This window comes from Acanthaster planci, linkage group LG06 (genome assembly GCF_054643075.1).
Source record: "Acanthaster planci isolate LZ-2023a linkage group LG06, COTS_SCS, whole genome shotgun sequence".
Taxonomy (NCBI): Eukaryota; Metazoa; Echinodermata; class Asteroidea; order Valvatida; family Acanthasteridae; genus Acanthaster; species Acanthaster planci.
The window spans coordinates 7176645-7202626 of NC_141782.1; the positions used below are offsets into that span (position 1 = coordinate 7176645).

General features: G+C 40.5%; 1 protein-coding gene across 4 annotated transcripts in view; it reads right to left on the reverse strand.

Annotated features, from left to right (window-relative positions):
* lpcat2 (lysophosphatidylcholine acyltransferase 2) overlaps positions 1-25412 on the reverse strand; it is a 31110-nt gene extending 5698 nt beyond the window's left edge. The window contains exons 1-12 of one of the 4 annotated variants that reach the window (XM_087137795.1): positions 25084-25212; positions 24113-24244; positions 20084-20232; positions 13453-13749; positions 11984-12075; positions 7771-7944; positions 5656-5749; positions 4085-4222; positions 3186-3311; positions 2393-2540; positions 1656-1754; positions 1003-1141 (exon numbers count right to left, since the gene is read on the reverse strand). In XM_087137795.1, the coding sequence (XP_086993921.1) occupies positions 1003-1141; positions 1656-1754; positions 2393-2540; positions 3186-3311; positions 4085-4222; positions 5656-5749; positions 7771-7944; positions 11984-12075; positions 13453-13749; positions 20084-20223 (1447 nt within the window). In that variant the 5' untranslated portion in view covers positions 20224-20232; positions 24113-24244; positions 25084-25212. Of the gene's footprint in view, positions 1-1002; positions 1142-1655; positions 1755-2392; positions 2541-3185; positions 3312-4084; positions 4223-5655; positions 5750-7770; positions 7945-11983; positions 12076-13452; positions 13750-16642; positions 16864-20083; positions 20233-24112; positions 24245-25083 lie in introns of all 4 variants that reach the window. The other 3 variants (XM_087137794.1, XM_022236348.2, XM_022236347.2) reach the window with 3 other exon arrangements.
* Positions 25413-25982: the final 570 nt, after the last annotated feature.

The window sequence follows — 25982 nt, forward strand, 5'->3', positions numbered from 1 at the left end:
GCGTATCGGGCCCGATACGCCATTATTTCTGCCCGATAAGCAAATAACGGGCCGATACCCAGTTTTTCCATCCCCTATACGCACAATATAATTATGATAGTATGGCTCGAATTATCTTACATAATGCAGAGTGCATGTCCCAAAAATCTAGACGAAAAAGCAGTTAATAGTCCTGCTTTTTTCCGTGTACATGTACATACTATAGGTAGCCTACATAGTACATGCATTGTGCACCAGGCGTCAGCGGCCACACTGCACACCGTATATGTTCATTGGCACCGAATGTTCCTCGTGGCCATGAAATCTGAACTTCTGTCATGGGCGTCGTACATGCACCCGCGCGCATACGTGTTTTCTCTGTGCTGTGTGCTCAATACGCTAGTGGGGCTGCATTTACGAAGGTTAAAATTTTAAACTACACCATTGGCAGAACTTACATCGGCCCCACACACCTTTTTTTTTCATGGTGACAGCTGTAGCCCTCTGTAACAGTAATTGGTATCTACGACGGGGACGATATTTCTCAAACAAATTCTAGCACCTCTGAGTACATGTGACTGGTTTATTCAAGATCTATCTGTAAAGCTTGCAGTCATAATTTTGGGGGGCTTTCTCTCCTTTCATGTCCCTGATGTGTATAGAACGCAGTTTCAGTTTTGTCTAGTTTACTTACTGATTTACTTTTCATTTCAAAAATGTGCATTGTTAATTAACATGTGCCTAAACAAAAGACCATTTTCATTTTGATGTACAGTAAATTAAAATACTTCACAACTGACTTTTGTTGTTGAATGTAGACTTCTGGCCAGTGTTCGCTGATGGATCATTTCAGAACGTTGCATGGTAACCGCTGACCATTAATCATTATCAGGGTAAAACGTTTTTGTTTATTAACTGGAAATAGTGCTAGTGGCACAGTGTCAATTGAACATTCATTTTGTGGCGCTCTCAAAAACGTGCTAATATGTGCTTTATTCAAGCTAGATAGGACAAAGGAATTACCATATGTGACTTTTCCCGAGTTGAGCACGTCTGCTTGCTTGAAGATTTTCAGGGATTCCTCATCTGCCATACCAAATGCGCTGTTCATGATGCGACACATATCCTCCGGCTCAATATAATTCTTGTCACCACCAAACATCTCAAGAATATTAAAAAATAAAGGCATCAAATCAAAAGGCATACTGCCAAAGTAAGCCTGTATCAACGACAGTGCTACTCCAAATGCTATTACATCTCTTAACATTCAATGCTACAGGTTGCGGTAGTAAGATAGTAAGTAAGGTACTTTGCAGCAATTCGTTACCCTCCATCTGAGATGGGTATAAGTGTTTGTGTTGGAAGAATGGATAGTGTGTTAGACTAGACCTACATGTACATGTCTACATGCGCTGGCCATCTGTGGGGATAAACAATTGCACATAACCAGCACACAAACATCCAGAGTCTTAGCCACAGGAACATGGGTAAATTACCTGTAATAACACCTGCTGATCTGCATGCAAAAGAGTTGATTTTGATCGTCGCATAAGGCTGGGTTCGCCCTGGACCATGAACCCACACAGAGGCCACCGGTCTAGAAGTTTTATTTCCGATTACACATTTACCTTAACTGTGTACAGAAAGTTTGGATTTTGACAAAGGCATATTCTTACCCCAAAGGCCAGCTTCAGCGTTTCGTCATTATTGGCTGGTTGAGCAAGAAGAGAACAGCCAATGACATACTCCCTGAAGTCAATCTTCCCACTGCCATCCTGTGGAAACATAAAGATGTAAAGTCATCACTTGAACAAATTTAGGGTTTAGGAGGTACAAATTATGGTACTAACTATCACAAAAGCTTTGATGACTTCTATTTGGTACTAAAAAGATTAAAGTTTTGGCATCAATAGTTATGCTACTTACATACTACTTACATAAAAAGAAATAAAAAGAAATACTTGAGGCTAAATTCTTCTTGTCATATCTGCTGGAGTAATATTAATTCTATTACAGTGAGTCCAATCTAATGTCTGTGAAGAAGGGATTTGTTTATTTATTCTTGCTTTTTATCAGGGCTGCTGATCTGAAGGGAAAAGCCACAATTTTAGAAAGCCACAGTTTTCACAAGGTTCCTTGTACGGTGAAGCTATGATTGCCCCAGGATTTTTATGATTTGAATCACACCAACTTCACATTACAAGCAAAAACACTGGTCAAACATGAGTGACTCAAGAGCAAATATCTAGCAATATATACGCAACACAAACACCAGGTCAGGTTCCGTCATCACAGTTCATTGTTACAATACAATATATTACGCTGTAGCTGGCCAAGTAACAACACCTACCATATGAGGATACTACACTGAGAATGTTATTCAGCAACACGACATCAAGAGCTCTGTGCTCACCCTATCATACAGACCAAAGACCTCCTTCAATGCTGGCGAGACGGGTAATTCCAGATATTTGGCCAGGTCCTCTATACCTATGTAACCACCGGACTTGGCTATGTCGGCATAGGACTTCAGCCTCTCTTGTAAGTGGTCCATCTTGACTCTGGGTAAGGGTGATGGATAACTCCAATTAGAGACAAACCACAAATGTATAGTCCTCGATATCTGCATATACCACATATTGTCAAGGACAACTCTTAATTTCAAAAGGGGAGTTCAAATTTGAAAACTTTTAATATTTTGTGAGGAAAGAGTGGTTTGCAGAATTGACCAAACCATGAAAACTATCCTGGGCAGCTAAGCTAGAGGAACAACGCATGTTCAACAAAACCTACAAACAAGTGATTTTCAGCTTTTATGGCCATTGATTAAACTGACAGGTTGCGAAGTTGGAACAACATTGGCAAATACTAATAAGGTTGGAGGTTGTCTTGTCCCCATTGTAATGACTATCTGCCCTGAGCAGTAGCGCCACCTCATTGGTTGAAAAGAGCCATTTTAGTTGGGAGTGTTTATTTTGCTGGTAGTGATGCGACTGTAATGCTTGTGTTCCATTGTCCTTTGTGAACCAGTGATACGCAGTTACTACCAAACAAACTTCTGTTGCCAGAAAATTGCGCCCTCTCTTGGTCCAGCTCTGAGCCATAGTGACCAGTCACAGTCACTGGTCCAGTCCTTTCACGTAATAGACGGTTTCAAATTTAAGCAAGACAGCATTTTTTTACAGCCGATCGCTATTTTCCCTCACCCGAGCTTTGCGAGCAGTTTCTGGAACTCCACCAGGCCCACCTCCAGGGGGAGCCCCATCTCCTGGGCCCTCATCATCAGCCGGCAGTCCTCAAAGGTGTGGTCTGTCACCGGCTTGTCAATCGCACTTGCAAATAGAGGATGTCACGAAAACTGATAAAAGGCGTAGTCAATATCACTTTACTCTGAAATTCCCGAAGGTAACTCCTGCTCTTGGAATAAAGAAGACAACTACCAGCAGTATGGTTTACATGCGTCCTACGTAATATGCTCCATTTAAACTAAGAAAGACACTTGAGACTCAACTGCAAGAATTTCTTTCAAGCTGCAACTTGCACAGTGAGGTTTCATGCTGTCATGGCTAAGTCAGTACTAATGAATTCAAAGCAAAAGCTGTAGTCGTTTTTGAAACTAGCCTGATTGAAAGTGGTGAGGCAAGCTATAAAATGCTATGGTACTGGTTTAAAACATGGCATAAGTGGAGTTACACGGTTGCACCTTTGGTTTAGTGAAACAACAGCCCAAAAACTCCTTTACAAATTTACATGCTAGGTAAAGAACAGCTGGGAACCAGTCACAAGAAATACAGGATGCATGACATTGTGGTTGGTAACCTACTTTTGCCAGCAAACATTTCCTTTGCTTACAAATTTATGTGCTTGGTAGCATGTGTTGCAGTCGAGACCATCCCAAGACCATTTGTAAGACACAGGGCCTCACAAAATCACTCACAAGACTAGTCACAAGTACCAGAGTGAACAGTGACAATGGAATGCTTTTATTGCAGCTCATTTGAATAGCTTGTCACTTGAAATCAAACTGGAGGTCTTGTGATGGTCTCAAGAGGTCTTGACCACAACATTGTTAAGAGTAGCTCTGTTTCTGCCTTGGTCCACTCACTTGGCTATGACCGCCCTGACATTCCTGGCAAACAGCTTGGGGTCTTGGATCTCCTCTTCGCTGGGGGTGTAGATGGGCAGGAACGTCACCTGCAGTTTATTGCTGAAATTACACAGGCTCAGCCACAGGAGTTTCAGGCTGGAGTTGGGGGAAATAGATTGCCAGGTAGGTCAGACTTGCATGAATGTTACAACACTGATGCAGACTTTGGTCAAATTCAACCCCACTAAAGACATATATTGTTAATGAGCCAGTCTAGTTTTCAAAAAATTAAAATCATTCAGGAACAAAGCACATACACAGTACACGGTCATCAGGCTTGCCCACTCACATACATGTAACTTCTTGTAAGGTGCCCCCATTTGATAGCTTTTCCGTGATATCCGACGTCAACATCAAAGATTGTACAATGTATGTCACCAGTCAGTAAGTCTGACCTGACAGATATGCCAATCAGACCCCCCGTCGGTGGTATGTAGTTATTCATTACGGCATATGAACGACATGATCTTGCATAATGTATAGGGAATTTCCACAATCATAGTGGTCAGACTTGAAATTTCCCCCAAAGTAGTCGGACTTGTAGACTAGTTCATTGTAACAGAGGTATGAATTGTCCAGCAATTTGATTGGCTGCTACCTTTTTTGGCAGATGAGCTGATTCGCTGCGTACAAATGGCTGGCAGATTTGTCAAGTCAGGATTCCTGAACTCACAGTAAAAAGTGGACACAAGAGGGCGCGAAGCAAGTACAATGTGCGCCCTCCATATCCAAAGCATAAACGCAGACAATGTCACGGAAGATCCCAATTTGAGTCAAGTCTACACTGATAGGGCAAACGTCACAAATGCATCCCAATGATCTCAGACACACTTCATTTTGGTGCATTAGAAATACCGAACTGCCTCATTGGGCAAGAAATCATTTTTAATGATGTTACATAAGTTGACACTATGCATTAATGTTTGTGCCTAAGAACTAATACTTAAACTCACTGTTAACTAGCAGCACATACATGTAGATGTAACACCACATTTGAAGTCTACACGATATTTCTAACTTTGCTTCAAACTGTATTTCTTAAAAAATAATGTGATGTTCAGATTTTCCAGCTTCTCAAGAAGTTTGTTTTGTACACTCCTTGTTGATGTTAAAGTTTGCAGCACCTCCTCTGCTTGAACCGAAAGATGTAAATCAGACTTGAATCATTATTCTTGTTTCCATGAAGCCATGGCAGTTACTGTGACTCCTTATCACATTATACTCCAGTGACTTTTGTGCCTAATTATGCAATGCTAGAACAATTGGAAAAGAAAACTGCAAGTGAAATAACGATCATTCAAAAGGGTCTAAATGATGTGCATGTTTTTCACTTGCCGTTACACGTTTCTTCCTTGTAAAAAACTTCCTTCAATTAAAACCAGTTTTCCGGGTGCCCTTCCAATATCATGTGGCAATTCCTTTCTTCCTGGAGAAAGAATCTAAACTGAAACTCTGACACAACTTGCAAAGTCTCAGGGAGCCCAGCAAGACTTTTAAAGACTTCCAAGCACAATAAAGGGCACACTTACGCTCCAGGCCCATCCCATGTCCAAGTAAATGTGTCCAGATCATTCTTGTACTGTACTGCCACAGGCTGCACTGGAACGCCAGGGTAAAAGGCACCTGTAACACGACGAGACAGGATAAAACTTGGTTTAACAAATCTTGTGCAACTTGAGCACCATCTCAACAAGAAAATAAGCTTGACAAATAATTCCTAACTACTCCTTTGAGCCTCGAATTGAGAACATGAAATGAAACAGATGCAGAAAGTGTTGAATGTTATCCAAAATGACTGAAAGCAAATAAAAGCAACAAAGACACGACATACATGTATTTAAGTTCCTGCTAATGTGTACCATTCTAAACAAACTTAGTGTACATGTACAGTTATGTGAAAGTACATAATCCCTCAGAAGACTTTAAAGAGAATTCTTCTGAGGGAGTGAAAATAGTTGACACAATTACAATTACTGTGGCAAGGAAGGGGAAGGGATATGAAGGGACTGACTGTATGGAAGTCATAAAAGAAATGTCATTTGTGATAAACTTCCACTCTTACAGTTGGTAAGCAGAAAAAAATCAATGCGCTTTGGGCAGTTTGGAACAACCACCTGCGCGTTACTGGCTGAAATATGTGATATGTAAGAGCACTTATTGGCGTGTCTGTGCTAAAGGGTCCTTTATGACAAATTGCAATGAAAGGTCCTTATTCAAAAAGGTATTTGAAAATGAATTTGGGCAAGAAAACTGGTTGAAATTGATATATATTAGCCTGAAAACTAGTTTTATAAATGAATGTAAAACGAAATTGTAGTCTGTTTTAACAAAATCTTTCTTCCATACTCAGACTAATGACCTTTTAGCACTGAGCCTATGCTATTATAGTTCTAAACTGATTTGTGACTTTTTCTGTAGTGAAATTTGGTCCAAGTGAACACAATGTAGGATAAAGAAGCAGACCGCACCATGGATGATGCTAGGCAATTGTCACCATCACTCTCAATATATTCAACAGCACTGAGGCATAGCCAACACCTGTCAGGCTGCCAACGCTTTAAATAGTGGTACCCCCTAAATTAAAAATAAACAAACTGCATTGCAACATTCCCAAAGGACTTTAAACCTAAGAGGATACCCTGGAAAAATGGCCACATTGCTAGCATTTCAATCACCATAGGCCGTTCTGAGGAACAAAAGTTCATGCACTCTTTGCTCTACCCCTGTCTTTTTTATCAAAATTCAGGGCACGGCATACAAAATTCATGAAAGCGTACTTTATGTGAAATTTGTACTTGAATTTCATGGTATCATGCTACCAAAGTATATATGGTACACATGGTTCCAGCTGGGAAATTTTATACAACAGATTATGTTTTCAGTTAATTTGTACTTTTTTCAGGTAAAAATTTTAATGCAGTGCAATGCACAATTGCTTGTAAATAATAAGCCATTTGCGAGTTAAATTTGAAAAAAATCTGGTATACTGAGTTATCTGATTGCACATAAACATATCAATTTGAATTCCCAAGACTGAAGACACTGTTGCTATATCTCGTGATTCGGGGCAAGCTTTTGCTTAGTGACCACCATCTCTGGAATGGACTGGTTCCTTTGTGCCCTTCTTTACCATTGAACACAGTGTATTGTTGCAAGGCGTCTCTTATGTAACTAAGCAAAAGCTTGCCCAAAATCACGAGGTAAAGCAACAGTGGCTTTAGTATGGAGAATTCCAATTATTATGTTCACGTGAATTTAAAGAACTCAGTGTACCAGATTTTATTCAAATTTAACTCGTAAAAGGCTTATTGCAATTGGGTGACAAAAGTGACTAACGTTGGGAACCTTACATACACTGAAATCATTGGGGGTCAAGACAGAGTACTTGATGTGGTTAACCTTCAAAGACATGGGCATTTCTTTCTAATAATGGCTTACAGTTTCATTCGTAACACTTTGCTTTAGATATTAATGTGAAGCGGCACATGTTCTAAAAATGATGGCAGTGTTCAAGGATTAGAATAATATTCTGACGGCATTTTAAAATATGTAAAGCCTCTTTTGTCCTCATTTTCAGCCTACAAAAGAAAGCTTGTTCCTAGTCTATTTTAGCTGTAGTTGTCTAGAACTAGTCACCATCTAACCTCCTTTGAATGTGATGAGGCAAGAGCCATTTGTACAGGTGCCTTCTGGGAAGATGACAATCTGAGGCCACTGGCTGTCCGGCTGACATCGTCTCTTGATCTCCTGTATGGTCTTGAGACGCGAGTTGGGATCCGTCCTTGAGACATAGACCGGCTGAAGGCTGTCAACCAAAGCTGGATACGGGAAGAGGGGTAAATTGGCATGGGGGAACACTATTACACAGACTTTGGCAGCAGGAATTCGAAAAGGGCCAAGCCAAATGGTAACAGAACATGAACAAAGTACCGGTACGGTGGGCCAAAAGAGCAGTCCAAAGTACAGCAGAACTATGCATTAGGCTAGCATCAGTATTTTGAACCATGTAATGCAGATTGTAAATGATACCATGATCTCTACTCGCATGTGAATGGAAGGACCAATTTCTTTATGGGCACTGTTTTTGACATTTGCACAGTGTTGTTTGATGCATATGCACAGTACAAGTACACCAATTTCCAACTAGATGTGCAGCAATCTCAATGTGGATTTACATCTTTTTCACCAGTGTTTTAAATTTTAAGTGTGGGGCACAGTTACCAACAAGGCAGTGACTTACAAATATATCTTGAATACTGAAACAAGAAGACCAAAAGATGTACAGTTTTTCATATCCAGTGTTTCTGCCCTTGGTGTCTCACACTCTTTTGCATGTTGGCCAATGTTGTCCTTGGCCTCAACCTTGCACAGGGATACATTCTTCCTTTGAAAATAACTATAAATTTAAAGCAGGAATAAAATTGTAACTGATAACGTGTTATGCTACTAGTAACTCATGCCAATAGTGATAGGATCTCTCAAAATCAATGGACACAATGACTAATGTGTGCCTTGCATGAGGTGATGTGTCTAAAATCAGAGTCATGTAACATTTTGTCAATTACAATCACCAATTAAACAATTTCAAGCTTGTTACCATTTGGCCTAACTCACTGCATGAAAACGAGCACACGAGACAAGATGCAATTGTCAGAGAAGGTAAGAGATGAACAAATGACAATGGCAGGCAGTATCCAAAATGGTGTAACAAAATGGTGTACTGAGAAAGTATTTGACATACTAACACTGCCTGCTGCAAGGAGTGGATTTGTTTGATCTTCCCTTCACCAGGCCATTTAATACTTAGGAACCTGTTGAGGGTTTGCATGGCTGCTACAAGTACCTTGTGGGCCAGTGCTACTGTTGTATAGTTTATGCACAAAGGAGGTTTCCCTGTTGAACAAAGAACTTCGCCTCCCCCAAGATGGCTCCTACGCAAAGCTTCTCTACTAGTATTGTTGTGACAGTTGAAACTCATCACACTGGTTTCAAAATGGTTTGGCTATACACGTTCATACCAACGGTTTGCTTTCAGCAATCTTCCCCCCCCCAACTGCAAAAAGATTTCTTTATAAAAATAATTGAAGACACTTTGCTAACAAAGAATAGCAATTTTGTTTTATCAAGTATGCTCCGCAAAGAAAAAAATATTAAATCTCCTTGTAAATTGTGAGTTGTAGACAGCGGAAGAATAAAGAAAACGGCGAGAGATGATAAATAGGCCCACTCTGTATACATGTATGTAAACATGTACACAGACAATGCAGCTGGACAGCAAGACGACAATCACAGACAGAGAGACGGGCAGAGGAGGATACATGAGGGGGAGATGAAACAGAGAGACTCGGTCAGGTGCTGTGAAAACATTGAAAGAATGGAATGGAGACGAATATGCAAATTCCAATAGTCAAAGGAAATCAATCTATCCATGCACCTAGTTTCCCATGCACAGGCCGAATGCAACAAATGTAAGCATGCAACTGCATGCACTCTCTAGACTACTGAAATGCAGCATTTTGGATCACAACAAGAGTAGACGTCTACTTCTGTATAATCAAGCATCTATCACTACATGTTGTGTAAACTGTCCTTGGCGAATGATCACAGTGCGTGTAATGGTTGTTTAAAACCAACCATCCTCAAGGTGCTTAAATGAAAAGGGATGCATAACCTGGCATATGGCCACTTAAACTTTGAAAAAAAAAAGACTTACTTTCAAACTGATGAGTACTGTACGTACTCAGATTATAATGCCACATATGAACATGAACCGCACATACCCAAGGCTACAAAGACTGAGTCTGTTTTAGAAACTCAATGCATACAAGGATATACATGTACATGTATTCCTGAGAGCTTTATAATTTTGAATCAATGAATCCCCCCCAAAAAATTGTAATGGTGATTGAAATCACTCGTCAGCATAAAAGATACACTTCATGTACATGATGATAACAATCAAGGACTATGACTCAGCTGCAGAATGGAATGTGCACCCATGATGCTTTGTCACAGCTGGTCCCATCTTTGCAACCAATCTGAGGCAGATGCTACCAATGTTGCTGCTGTTATGGCCACCTGTTCTGGCCATCTGTGGTTAGCACAACTACACGAAGTATGCGACACTCATTCATACATGTACATGTACAATTGTACATTGACACCTACATGTACTGCACCCAGATGCATGGATATGTAACATGTATGTTATACACTTGCTATGACTGCTGCCGTTATCATATTATACTGCTTTTGTTACTTCAGTTGTATACTGTCACTGTTGTTCACCTTCCCCAATTAAATATACATGTACTACAGTTTATGAGTAAGTGTGCCAATGCCAGCCCTTAAATGAATGTCATGTAGCCTTCATGTCTCCTCAGGCATTGTGTTCATTGTCTTATCAAGCCACCTGTGCACCTGTCCCAAGGACAGGCAAAATGATTTCCAGACAGGCAGTTTTTGCTTGTATAAATTTACATTTACCAGTCTTTAGCACTGGTGAATGTAGTAAACAATATTCAGATTTCCACCCAAAGCACTGGGGGTACAATGGAAACAGGGGCTTGTCAAACAGCATCAGTAAGGGGTTTTGGTTTCACACTTCCTGCAGGGTGCACACAGCCAGTTTTTTTACACTGCATGAGCAAGGACAGGTACATAATTCAATCCTAGATGAAATCCTGACTGTAATCAAGGGCACAAACAAGTGCTAAACACTACCAAGATAACAACTACGGCTACTACTACAGGCCACTACGTACTGTATCTATCTTCAATGGTGTTACTTATTTTTCCACCCATCCACTCCAGACTGAACACTACCTTTCATGTTGAAGATGCATGTAGTGTACAGTTTTGCTTTAAAATAAGCTTCCATTTACTGCATACAATTGGAAGATAATTTGCACCACTGTTAACCCCACCCATAGTGTTATGGATCCAAGTATATCTGCACAGGAAGTACTGAAGGGTAATGGCCATTACCCTAACTTCCTGGCACCGTACTTGTCATGTCACAATAAAAAGGTGCATATTCTACCAGGGAAGTACAATGTACATTAACTGGGTATACATGTGTGTTGTGAAACAGTATTTGATTAAAAATGAAAACTAAATAAAAAATAAAACTTTTAAATTATTTATACATTTCTATTAAGAGTTGGTTAAATAGTTACACATCCAATTAGGATGTATAAATCAAATCTTAACCACTTGCTGCCGGGTGGATTTTTCTTGAGCAAGACAAGATGCCGGCTCATTTTCAAGATTTTCCGTTTTCAAAATTCTTCAAAAATTCATCATTTTATTTAATGGCTGTTTATACCAAAATGAAGGACTCTTTGGACACTATTCTAAAGCTGACAGGTAAAATTCATTGCCTTCTAAATATTTTAGCCAGGCCTGCAGCCTTGGAAAAAGAGCCCAGATTGTGCGGTGTTATGTAAGATTCTTTTGTTCCCGAAACAAAACGGCACAGTGCACTGCTGACCTCTTTTCAATAGGGGCCAGAGTAGCATGCAGCGGTGCTGTGTGGCTCATCGCTGCGGTGGTGGAGAGCTTTTCTCCCCGGTGGTAATTCGCTCGCTCTAAATGCCTCAAACCGTGGTATACTGTTTCAAAACAAGACTGGATTATCTCCACTATTGAGAGCAAAAAAATGTCGGTAATGCCCAGCAGCTCAGTCTTTTGTGCTGAGCAGGGACTTTTGTTATAAGGCCCAACTCTTTTGTCCCAGTTCCGGGCTCTCCGGCTCTGCATATAAAGCGGGTTGCCCGGCAGGGAGTGGTTAACATCTGGCAGAGAGCAAGGAGAATATAATTCTGGCAAGTTCAAATATAGCCAACCGTTTCCTACCGGTAGTTCGTTCTTGATGAATAAAAATCATGTTTTCCACCTGTAAACACCCCCCCATCCTCAGGCCATTGAAGGCACCTTGTCCTTCAACTCTAGGGGAAAAAGAGATACAGCAGTGCTGTACTTACGCCAATAACATTCACATACTTTCACAGTCAAGATGAACTTTTTAGGTCAAAAACATTCAGGGTTTGATATCATTCCCACAGTATACAGTACATCTTGTGTTCCTTCAAGAGCCTGCAGTTCTACAATTTATATTTTACAGGCCAGAAAGTTTGGACACTGGATATGGCAAGAAAAACTCCTCCAAGTGAAAGATTTCCAACTTTTTTCTGCCAGAATGAAAGTTACAGTATAGTTCTACTGAGCGAAGGGTTGACAAGTCTGGACTCTTCTTGTTTCTCTTAACCTTTTGGAACAAATTTTAAACTTCAGTTATCAAAAGTGCATTTTGAAGTTGGTTAGGCCTGTAATTCTCAGAAGCATACCGGTATTACAATAAAAATTAACATGAAATATGAAATGTGTCTCATTGCAACTGTGCGCATGATGGAGACAGGACATTGCAGTCACCCCAACCTTGTTGGCAGATGATCCCTTTAATATGTGTGAAAATGAATGCATGGAATGGCAGATCTTGTGAGTGATACAGATTCCACACATGTTAGCATTACAAGACAAACATAACACCAGCCCGACAGCCTCAGATTCTCTGTACATTTACTGTGTAAAAGTGTATTACTGCCCAAGTAGGATTCATACAAAATGAATCTGATTTGTATCTAATTGGAGAGCATGTTCAGCCCAGGGTTGTTATTTCTGGTTAATAGTCTTGGAACAGAAGAAATGGAGCAATGTTTGAGTGCGAGGTGGGACAGCATGCCCAATACCGGTACATGTTGCCGTGGAAATGGGCATTCAGGGTATTTTTTGAAATGTTTCAAACTGTTCAAATCTTTACACAATGTCCAAACAGAGGTTGGGCCTGACTGGTCATAGGAAGACTTTGCGGGTATAACATTTGATATCAGTGCTTAAGTGTGAAATTCAAACAATGTGGGATGATTGTTCTGGGCCTAATTTCATGGCACTGCTTACCGCAGAATTCCATGCTTATGATCTCCATTCTGCGCTAACCGCGCTAACAGAAAACTTCTGTGCAAACCCTTTAAGCACAGAATCCTTACCTAAGGGATGTACACATGTGCAAAAGCCAAAATTTATAGAGCACGAAAGTGAATACATGCATGTCACATGCACAGTTTTGTTTGTAATAGGCATTAGCACAAGAACCAGCGGGTGAACCAACATGTGCACGTACTCCATTCATTTGCACCACACTTCCTAGTTCAAAATGTCACACATCGGTGCTCCACAGAGGAAAAGATATTTAAAATTTAAAGGCAACTTCTGAAATCTTCCTATATAATGTGCAACCTTGGTAACTGGCAAGTGCTGAAGCCTACCTGGGCTGCCACACAGAGAAACACAGTGACAAACTGTATAGAGAACTGACGCCATCCTGCTTTTCACAACACCTACTTCCGAACAGGGGCACCCTCCCGTTTTCTTCCCTGGACACCCCACTGACGACCCCATGGCACGCAAACACTATGAGCGCATCCATGTAGCTGCTGTGGGGTGCCAAGACCAGGATATGAGCCTCGGAGGGGCTTGCCCGCACACCTCTGATCTCGATCCAGTGGAAACCCAGGAGGAAGATATGAACTCGGCCGAGTTTCATCACAAAATCCTGCATACTTCTGTAACATGGGGAGAAAAGGGGAAAACACACACGCATGTAGAATGGGGGACTAGGTAAACAATAGGTGGACATTTTCATGTAAAAAAACAAACAAACTGAAAGCACAAATCTTACTAGGGCTTCAAAGTTTTACTCAAGATGGAACTTGAGTTAGAAATGATACACAACTGTTCAATGATCACCATCACTGTGCAGTTCTGCCTGAGTGTCTTCTCGACAGCAGGCCACTTCAGTTAAAAATCCACATTCTCAGTCTGGGGGAGGGGGCAAACTCTGGACTTCCAACTCTATATGTACATATATTCAGATGCCCAATCACAGTACAGGTACATATGTGCAATACTGTCAAAAGTGTGGAAAGTTGAGGTTTGAGTAGGATAACACGTTGGGGTGCTACGTACACAGAACGTACAAGTTATAACACTGAATGCAAAAGTTGAGAAAAAAAATTAATGCACAGTGGCAGACTTCACTCAATATTTTACCTTCAACTCACCAAAAGTGCTAGCATGATGTTCAGGCTGAGAACTACACCTGTATATGTACATGTATATATATACGTGTATATATTTCTAGGCAAGGCAGGAGAACACCGTCCAAAATGACCCAAAAACTATCCTACTGTACATGTATGTGCTCAATTACCCATGTCAGTTCTTGTCAACAACAACAACAAATAATGTCATATGCCAAAAACATATGTCATAAGTTCCTTCTCTGAATGTCATTTTCAAAAGGATGCTGTCAAGAAAAAGGCAGAGTTGCAGCTTGGCATGCTCAGGGTGGTTTCAAATTGGCCTGCCTTTATGTGCTGTGACAGAGGTACTGTAAGACTGGTACAAACATCTCCCAACTGTGACTTTGTCCAGTAAATGTTGGGAAATTACTGTCAGCCAGTCTTACAAATGGTTGCACACTGCCTGGATATCAATCCCCAGGGAACTTTAAGAGATCGATTCACATAACCACCATGCTTCAGAGTTAATTCCTGCCTACATCTGAGTTTGGTGTAAATGTAAGTTGATTGAATTCCATTCAGGCACTAACATTGCCAAAGCCTACCGCACTGGATTTATCCTAACTATTGAATAGATAATATTAAAAAGAGAACTTTACTCTCGGAAAACACACGCAGGTAAATTACTTGCTCCAATGAGCAAAGGTACATGTAAATGCCCATTCATACTTGGCATGAAAGTGAACAGGAATGCGAAATCTTGTCAAATCAAACACTGGGGCTGTGAATTTGCCAAAGTTGAATGCATTTCAACTCCAGTGAATTTTCCAGCAAATGCTTCATAGCATCAATTCACTTCAGTATAGCGTTCATCTGAAGTATAAACTGGCCTAAAGTGCTTTACATTATTCAATTACAACTTTAAATAAACATGGAACCTTTCAGTAGAATGTGCATACTAGAATGTGCATACTGGTACCGGTACATCACAATTGACTCTTCTATTTTGATGACCCATCTTAATCAAAATCACCCAATTCTGAAACAGGGCAGAGCAAGAAGAATATTGTCTTCAATTTCTTCATGATACACAAGCACAATATCTATGCACGTACATGTACACAGTATTGTTTAACTGAGAAACAAAGCAGATGGGGAAATGTGGGGGAAGAACGAGACAAAGCACTAGCATGCAGCTACCACAATTACACCACTACACATACTGTACATCACCACTGTGACATGCAAGATTATCAAGACTTATTTTCAATCTCTACCACCATGCAACAAGTGCAAGACTACCATGTTGAAGCACACAATTAATGTACACATGTACATGTATAATATGTACTAATTATGTTCGAAGCAAAGGTCTTTTGGAGTTGATTAATGTATAATGTTTCGTAGAAACCAGCTGCCTAGAAGTCTACGGTCAGATACACATCAGGCTGTGAAGATTGGCAAAAGCAGGTTCCCGAGGGAAGGGGAGGTCTTAGTCTGCATACATGGGACAGTTTGCTTGAAACTTACAGTACTGCAAAGGAACTTTCACCACACACTTTTTACGCGTACTGTAGCAGCATGCAAGACTGTAAAAGTGTAGCACAAAGTGTGGGGATGGGGGGTGGCAAGTTACATATTAGCAACCAAATGACTGCATTTTGGGAGTTGGTTTATTTCCACACGTGGATTGAATAGCATTCAAGGTTAAGGTGGGTGCCGGGAGGGGGGGGTATAATGTCCCTCATGAGTACTAGCTTTGTTACACTGTGCTAATAGATCAAGAACATCAAAGTACATGTACATGTACCTTGTATGGTACAAGGTACCATGTATGACCAGCGCAAGCTTTCCTCTCAGACCAACATGTAAGATTGAGGTGGTTGAACTTGCACTTTTGTAGCATGCATAGTGCTTGACAGTGCTCCACATACTGCAACTTGGTGACACAAAATGCAAAAGGAAGCAGTAGAGTGAAGCCAAAGTACACGTATTTCAGATTTGTTTCAGTAAACCTGCCTAGAGATTTTTTCCACAATAAGGTGACGTAAGTAGTACATGTAATGTACTGTAAGCCATCACAGTTACAAACGACTGAACATCAGCCACTGCAATACATTCCGTAGAGTAAGCCTGCCCCTTGTAACATGTCTCACTGCCTGGGTTCAGAGAAATACCAAGACTCAATCTTACTGTTGCCTGATAACCAGCATGATACATGGACACAACGTAACTTAGACAACCAGACAATGTGAAAAACCAACATGCTCAGGCAGAGGGAACAAAAAACAACGGAATCAACATGCAACATAGATGTATGAGCCAAAAAAAAGTACGGAAACATTTTGAAGATGCTGTGATCCTATAAATTACTCCAAGGCATCAATTGGCTTTTATGATGCAGTTTTCCCGCCGATTTGTCAAACCTACGTACGTCCAATTAGAGGGTAATCTTTCATCCCCGTTTTAGCAATCACCGTCGGATACCCCATCACGTAGAACAGCAAACCGTCAAAGATGGAGGTGTGGCATGCAGCCACGGCTATGGGAGCCTCCGATGGTGGGGCTTGCGTGCCCCGTATGTCCACTCGGTGGAAGCCCATCACGAAAAACAATGCCCGGTACACAAAACCCACTGGAAATCTGCGTAACAAACTGTGTTGTGGAGATGCACAGAAAGAAAGGGAGAAAAACCACAAAACAGAAAAAAAAAAACAAACAGCTAAATGTGATGAGCCATTCAAATGACACTGTAACTGCACTGACTAGCTCAAGAGTGAATATGAGTGGTACAAGTAGTGTATCAAAATGTTTAACCAGGCAAGTCACAGAAACCACGTCCAATTCCCAATGTTTGTTCTTTTCTCTGCAAATGAACTTATAAACCGGAAATTCTCAGTGTGTCCATGTATTTCTGATGGAGATCAGTTTTTATCAAACTCATTGAAATCTGCTGCGATCCGGGCTTCTACAGAGTAAGGGGAAAAAATTCCATTATAAAATCCAATCATCTTCAGCCTGTGGATCTGTGATCTTTCCTTTGTACATGCAATTTGTATTCACAGCATTTGGACCATTTCTTTTCCAATTTCAAAACTGCTATGCAGTTTATTTCTTTTTATGTACATGTAACTTCTTTGTAACAATTGACAACTAATTACATGTACATGTACGGTAGACTGGCCATTTCTTATAAGTTTATGTTGACTCCAAGAAAAGGATACCCAGAATCCAAATTAAATAAAGGGGGGGACGGAGAAAGAGAGATTCAAACAATAAAAGTGTAGGTACCATTACTGTAAATAAAGCAAAAGTATGACACAGTGAACTTGTATGCCAACAGCTACACTGTACATGTAGTACAAGTGCCATTGTCTTTTTGGTGGCTCCCAAGCATATTTTTAGGGAAATACTTAAGGCTGTTAGAGGTAAGATAGATCTATGAAATTTTGCCACAAAGAATTCACCATTGCAAACTGCTCTCACAAGTACGACAGCCCTAAACTCTTCACTCTACAGAGACCCTCTGCCAACCCTTGGTACCTTTCAGAATGTCCATGCATGAGGTCACATGTACTTGTGCACATAGTAGCTGATCACCCTGCATGCAATGGTTAGTCATGCTCACATCACACACAAAGGCTCCCCATTAACTGGTCTATGAGGAGGAGAAAAATGATTCCAAGAAACAAGTACATGTACTAAAACTTACTACTATTTGTATGGACTTTGGTCAAACATTTTTAGAAATTCCCACACGAATCAGGTCATTCAAACAAAAGGGCAAGGGAACTTATTTATTTATAGCCTGACAGAATTTCCTTTCTTAAATCATAAACAGCTCATTAAAGCTACATACATGTACATGTATACAGCAGCCAAGGTTCTTGTAAGCAATAATTTCACATCCAACATGAATAAATGAAACCGCTGTCTTCAGAAATCAGTGTAACAAATGGACAATTTAAGTTTTTAGACTTTACTCATTCAGGTGCAGTATTTTATATAAAACTCCTGAGCTTTTTCACTCGATCCTGACGTTTGATATACACAGGTAACTGAACATACATGTAGCAACCATTAAACAGAGGATCGCCAGATAAGCGTAAATACTTATGGACCTAAATACGTCACCTAATACAGTAGCTAAATTGTAACACCCATGACCCACATATTACAGAGATCAACATGTAAGATACATGTACCATACATGTCCATAGCAATGTACAGGTTCATGTACACGTATGGTACATGTACATGTATGCATTATGCAGTACTGAACCTTGGACTGAACCTTGCAGCAAAAGAAAAAACCCAAAGAATTTGGTACCAGTAGATGTAAGTTGTGCTCATGTAGAGGAATTCCATAAAAATGTGGACATGAGTCAGATTTTATATTCATTATAGTGTGATTTTAGTAAAAAAAAAGTAAGTTTTCACGTTCAAAGATTTAACTGTCATTATTATGGTTAGATTCAAGGTCCTTTTTTGGAAGGGTGTTGAAGCTTTCTACAATGTACAATTCCATGCTATAATATAACTGTTTACTGTATTTAGAAGAGTGTCACCTTTTCACTGTATCTCCATATACTTGCACAGTGGACAAAACCACTCACTGGTACAAGTGCAGTTGTAGCTCAATGTGTTGTATGTAAAAATGAAACAACCTTTTGGACATTTCTTACGGTACTAGGAATCCAACATCTAACAGAATTACACAACATATCTAAGGAAGTTTGAACGCAAGTGAAGCTTGCGCACGTACACGTACAAAATCCAATAATAGGAAGGTTTGTACTAAACTAGAAGTACATGTACGTGCACATCAAAATCATGCTTATCCAAATGGTCACATTTTGCCATATTTCAAATTTTGTAAACCAAGTTTGAATCCCAAGTGGGACGTTAAAGTGGGTGACATTTACAGGATTACCAGTCATTCCCTAACAGATTCTATGAGTTTAAATTCTCCACAAATTATATTCTGAGAGTTGTCCCTGAAAGTGAGAATTTTCTTCTCTTTGCAATCATTGTTAATGTTGCAAGCTAGTGCTCTGAGGCAAGCCTGAGAAAAATCTCCCTCTTCTGACATCATATACATGTATGAGTCACACCTGTGAGTAAGTAACCGCAGGTTTAAGGGTGGCACGACTGCACAACTGGAGTTTGGAGGTACATGTACATGTATGTTCTGACTAGTGGGCATAGTGTCGAAGAAAGGAGTCACCAGTCCAGGGGGAAGTCATTCATAAACAGAACCTTTCAATCATTACTCAGAGATACCCAGTAAGCTAGGGAATGTATAATGTAAGAAAATCGGTGCGTGATTGTGAAATACATGAACCTTGCAACTTGAACGCTTAAACCACTCACACCTTCTCCTCTACAGCACTTCATGACAGGACTATTTTGAGTGATGCAGTATTCAGCACATTTTTGAAAATAACCTACATGTAAACGTGCTATCGCAGGAGTAAGACTCTTCAAAAATCCACCACTGTGCAGGATATTGTTTAACACAATCCTTGTACTTAATAATAAAACGTTCAAAAGGCATCGAGCGGAAAGACAATAAAAATTGTTGAATCAAAAAGGCAAGTACCCACTAACTGTACCTGAAGAATATGGGCGCAGTTGGTTGACTGTCTCTTCAACTTTGAGAAAAGTTCTGCCTTGTTTGATTTTTGTACTGGCCAATGTACATGTACCTGTACGCACACGCAGCATGTGCCATTTTCAAATCTATGCAGAAACTTTGCAAACTTTTACAACAATTCTGCATTTAACAGAAAGCACACTTTCTTTGAAATGTGGGTATGATCATCCTTCCTACCCCCGAAAATAGACCTCAAAATCGCACTTGTTATGAACTCACCTCCGCCAACCTGAGTATGGCTGCTGTTGTTCTGTGGAGGATTTTCTGTGTCCCATGACAATGAGACTGCAGAAGAGCCAATCGACAAACAGAAAGAGTACAGCTAGAATGGCTCGAATGGGAGCTATTGTGACTGACATTACTGCAATCTACAGGGGGAACAAGAATAACGTGAAAAGATGACTTTATAATCTTGAATTTTATGATTCTGTTATCAAAATTTGCTGACTATGGTTGGGCTGGAGAAAAATTTGGACAATCTACACAGTGCACTGTATATGGCGTAACTGGGGCACTTTCATTGAGGAAATGTTTCACCCAGAACACTTTCATGATTACAATTTTTGCTTCCAGGAAATTTAGCAAATGAAGCATTTCTCACAGGGGTAGATATTAGTACATGTACAAGTACACGAGGCCAAATTTTAAAAAAAGGGGATGTTTCTTAATAAAGTGAAAACGCAATCGATGTGAGGAGGGTAAAATCTTTTACTTGTGCTCAAAATCTTTTCAGCCAGAAATAAGAAGATGGGATAATGCCCAATAATTTTTGACTGTGGCATTTGTAAGAATTCACAATTTACAAGTGAAAATGTGTCAGTAAAGAGTGCAATAATTCCTACTTGAAACAAGAGTTGAATAGTTGAAGAATGGCTGGATTTAGGAAGGGGATGGTAGCACAACCCAGTGAGAGCCACCTTTTTAAAACTGACTAGCTAAAAAAAAATTAAGTAAACACATTTTTAATCATCAGGATGGGATAAAAAAATTCAACTTTCAGAAAAAGATACATGTATTGGTTCAGCATGAATTTTAAGTTAGGTCAGGTCACTGAAAACACTCGTGAACTTTATTTTTATTTGACTTGACAAAAGATTAAAGTTAGATGATACAACAGAAAAGAGAGGGAAAGTGCAGGTAAGCTTAAGAATGACACCATGGTGTCTCTGAGCTACATTTAACAAAATTCAATATGCACTGCAGCCATGGAAAGAGGGAGAAATGCTATGCCCTTCTGTATACTGTACCCGCACATGTATTTAAATGCACTTAATCTTGGATGAACTTTTCAACCGTCAAACTCTGAATCACCAGAAAAAACGGTCAGAGAAGGTGAAAAATCGCATAATAAATAAAAGTTTGATTAGGATTGAAGCATACTCGGTAATTTCTCATCACATTTCATGAGTCTCTGACAGGAAAGCCCAACTTTTTAACCTTTTTAACACAACAGGTGCATAACTTCCACAACGCATCAGGGCTTCATTTTAAAGGAGCGCAATCGTGCTCGCGCTCCTCCGCGCTCCTCCGCGCTCCTTGATGTTTTCCAAGGAGAGCAACAAAAAGCGCTCCTTAAAAATTTAAGGAGAGCATGGTTTTTCTTCAAACCAGCAAATGTTGATTTACGACAAGCCCCTTGAATCTCGTTGGGTCGAAAGTAGCAAACGAGTCCAAAGATTGAATGTATAAGACACAAGGGCTGGTGATCGAACTCTTTGAGTTGTGCGCGTGTGCTTGATGAATCCCGCATGGCAACACACAAACGTGATAGCACACGTGGGCGAGGCCTATGGAATTCCATGGACGCACGTGGCCACGCCCGACCGACCTTTCTCCCAGAACGGGTCGAGTTCAGGCGCTACATTCTCGGCCGTTTGTGAACAGCAGAAGTCAGTTTGTGAAAAATCCTGTAGTGGCTGAAGATGGTGTGTGATCCCGTAGGGTGTTCGTGTGGTTCAAGCATAAGAACAACGTTTGCTTGTCGAGAACAGAAAGTATGCCTCAGGAAAGAAAAAAGTCTCTGGCGGGTAATGTGCCCCGTGTTCTATATGAAAATGCACTGGTCAAAGTAGCATTGTGAGCACAGGAAGGGATGATGAATACAATCTGCAGTGGACGTGCAATACGTTTTAAAATACCAAAAAGAAAGGATGCACATGAGCAGTAAATTCAGAGCCCCAGTAGCTGCAGCGAAATGGATTGTCAGGCGAGCGTGGAGACTAGTTAAGTTATGCACCCACGTCCACCAAACCAATGTGCGATGAAAGACTACATGACGGACCCACATGCACACCCCCAAACATGCAGTAGATGCCGTGGATCGACTGAGTTCACACACAGAGCGAGTTCGAACGGGAGCGACATCGGAGGTAGATTTTCGATAAAATTTTCTGCAAATACGTTAACCATGGACATGTTTACCGATTCATAACCACTGCGTTGACTGATTTTTGGCATAAGGAACATTTAGACGAAATTTCAGCAAGCTCCGTCAGGTAAAAAAAAGTGGGAAAAATGCAATCTGTGAATTTTCGCTATGGCTGGGACAAAATTGTATAAGCTAGATGTTAGTCGCAATGTAATGAAGACGTTGTCCCAGTACCGGTATATTATCGTAAGTATATTAAGATTGTAAGTAAATTATATATTATCGTAGTATATTAATATACACGTACTAGTCGGGCTAGTATACTATGTAAGTCCATGTCTACAATCCATTTCGCTGTGTGCGTCTTGATCAAAGGCTAGAGCCCCTGCTGCTTGACCCATTACTGATTAAGGTTAACTCAGTAAAAGAAGTTAAATTGTGTTAATTTTATTGAGTATGTTTACATTAACTTGGTTTTTGATAGCGACAGCAAATCGCTCCCCTTAATTCACTTTGTTGATTTAAGGAGAGCAATTGGTAATCGCTCTCCTTAAATCAACAAAGTGAATTAAGGAGAGCGATTTTTAGCTCTCCTCGTATTTATTAAAATGAAGCCCTGAAGGCATCACTGTTTGTTTCTAAACATTATCAGCCAACGAGATGACTTGAAGTCAGGAGACTTTTTCCTTCTTTGAAAAGATACAATTGTAGGCCCTACCATGTAGGCCCCATACATGTAGTTGTTTAAAACCTTGCTTTTAAAATAAATGCAAATGATTGTCACTGAATGTGAAGTTCTACCATTCTTTTCCACATTTACATTACACACAGGCCTACATGTAGTTGTCAAAAGATCTAGCTCTGGAAATTGCACTGATGTTGTGTTAATTAGGAGGGGTACATGTACTTGCTGGTGCATTGTACATGTAGTAGATTTGGGCTGGGCCCACGTTGCTGTGGTGCTTGGTACATGCGGGCCGTATCACTACAGTGGCACTTGGCTATGCAATGCGATATTGTTTAGGCAGTGCAACATTGAGGTGCGCAGTGCGACTTGGGTCCAGCGTTCATGGACATGCATTGCTGACAGCATTCATGTGATGCGGCATTGGTTTGTACATGTCATATACATGTACAGAGGACTTGTGTCATTCCATGAGGCTAGGGCACAATTTGTGCCAGTGCCAACTGTTCTGTGGGTTCCGTAAAAATGAGCCTCTTTTTCCCCTTTTTCCCCGAATGTGGATTCCAAATTGACATTGTTTTACATCTCGCAAGGCGGAATACAGAGGTGTGTGTTACATGTATTTTTACATAGTAAATGACCTACTCTACAGGTCATAACAGACGGTAAATCTTAAAAGTTACCCATGTAACAAGGACACCATCACAAATTGTGCCCCAACCTCATGGAATGACCCAGTTGTGTGACGCGTGACAGAGTACAATATTAGCTGTGTATTGCTAAGCCCCTCCTCAAGATCACGCAAAGCAATCATTTAATCAAGTAATTACTTGTGAATGTTTGAATAAATCTCACTGTTTTGTGAGGTTACCGGCAATCTAATTGTCTGGTGTTCTTGTTGCTGTGTATTGCCGTATTGACAGAGAGCACCACAGTCATCATAATCGGCCGTATATTTCCACCAAAACGGATTTGCTCGCTTAGCCTTTAGGTCACTCTGAGTGATATCTTCAGTTATCTGGACCGAGAAAGAACGTGTGTTTAGGCTAGAGTCAAGACCCTAACTAGTTTCAACCTTGACCCCTCGAACTCTGGTTGGGCGCGGGAAACAACCCGGCACAATACTTACTTCACGTCATTTTCACTTTATTTCCACTTGAAACATTTTGTAATAACAGTATCTTCATTTCCTTACCTTGCTCTATGGTTTAACCAGTCAGGTGTCGGTCACTTCGCCCCATTTCTACTTCGCCCCAACCACTTCGCCCCATTTGCACTTCCCCATTGATTATCATTCATGCTGTTCTTTAGTAACAGAGGCATTGGCCTAGATGCAACAAATAAAAACATCAACGTTTGAGTACCCAAATAACGATCGGAGAATCCAACTTTCAAAGGCCAAAATAATGCTTCCAATTTCCCGACCGCCGGACCCAAATTTTTCGTCGAGACCCTAAAATTTTTATCGGCAAGTTAGAAAAAAAGTTTTATTCGTGTTTCATTGTCGCTGTGGTAAAAATGTGAGCAAAGCGCTGGTTCCCGCTGTGCCGCACCCGTACTATAAGAGAATGTGTAATGGAGTGTGGCAACCAGTCTATTCATGCCACGGTGACCGTACATACTACATGTAGGTGATGAGAAATAACCCCGGTGCTAGTCCAACCATATGTCTTAATTCACCATAATGGACAACACAGTCAACATTAACTTAATGCTGTAGGGATTTCTATAACTACATGTCGTTTGTGGAACTCCCATCTAGGCCTCTCGACCATTTTTTGAAGAGGCCAGTATTTTTGTAACACACTCACGGACGGCAAAGTGGGAATGGGGTGAAGTGGGGATGGGGCAATGTGGAGATGGGTCAAAGTGGGTTAATCTAATAGGGGCGAAGTGGCTTGGGACGACATGGAAATGGGGCCAAGTGACTGTAAACCAACCAGCCAAGTGAATGTAAACTTACACAGAGATGGCAGAGTAAACCATGGTAAACGGTAACCAGCCAAGTGAATGTAGACTTACACAGAGATGGCAGAGTCAACGGTAAACCTACTTCCAGAACTGTGACTGTGAGGTTTTTCACAAACCTTACAGTTCTGGAGGTAGGCTACATAGGCCCTAAACAGGCATGACTGTGATGAACATGTTTGTTAATAACGCACTTACCCTGATTTTATCCCAAATAGTCAGTTTAATTCTGTGCACAAACGGGTTTGCAATCGTTGGCATAATCAGCGATTTCGACCGCGGAATTCTCTCCCTCACGATGGGCGTTTCCGGCCTTTGCTCCATTGCTACACTGACGATGTTTTAGTCAACGAACGACATTAAGTAAGGAGGGCTTTTGTCATGTCTGTCGGGAGACAATTTTTTTCAAATTTCCAGACGCCTCATATAGCCCACTCAGCTCCGTCCCCTACGTAACGTACGTACAACTATACAGCAAGCTGGCTTGGGTTTTGCATGGAGCAGCTCTGTGTGGGTACCGGTTTTGAATGATGACTGAAAGTCAACAGTGTTACTGTTTAGCGCCCTCTATTGTTTACATGCAAAAATACACTAAGGAGCTTGTAATGTAACGTCAGCCGCACTGCTGATATGGGAGTCGAAATTCTAAGTTAATAATTGATATTGAATTCTTGAAATAAACTGAAAGATTTTCGCTTTTTTCAAACCAGTATTTTACGAAAACAGAATCATATAAAGTATTGGATATATTGATATGTATTTAAAAATAACATTTTCCCTTCCTATATGCAATTAATTTCAAATTCGATCGAAGATTAACAGTGTTTAATTTTGAACAGTTTTCAGCCGTTCAATTTCTGGAGTAACCGGTCAACTTTTATTTCTGTTGATCGATCAATCTTTCGATCAGCAAAGAAAAAGTCGACCACAATTATATTACATTTGGCACCGAAGAGTTCTTCAGTGCCTGGCGTGCCACTCCCTTCTTTCGGGGAGTGTATGTCAAACAACTTTTTTTTTACAAAGTTAAATTTTTCATCTCCGATTTCGGCGATTTGGCTCTATAACTGTACTCCAATTTGTTTAACAAACCAAGA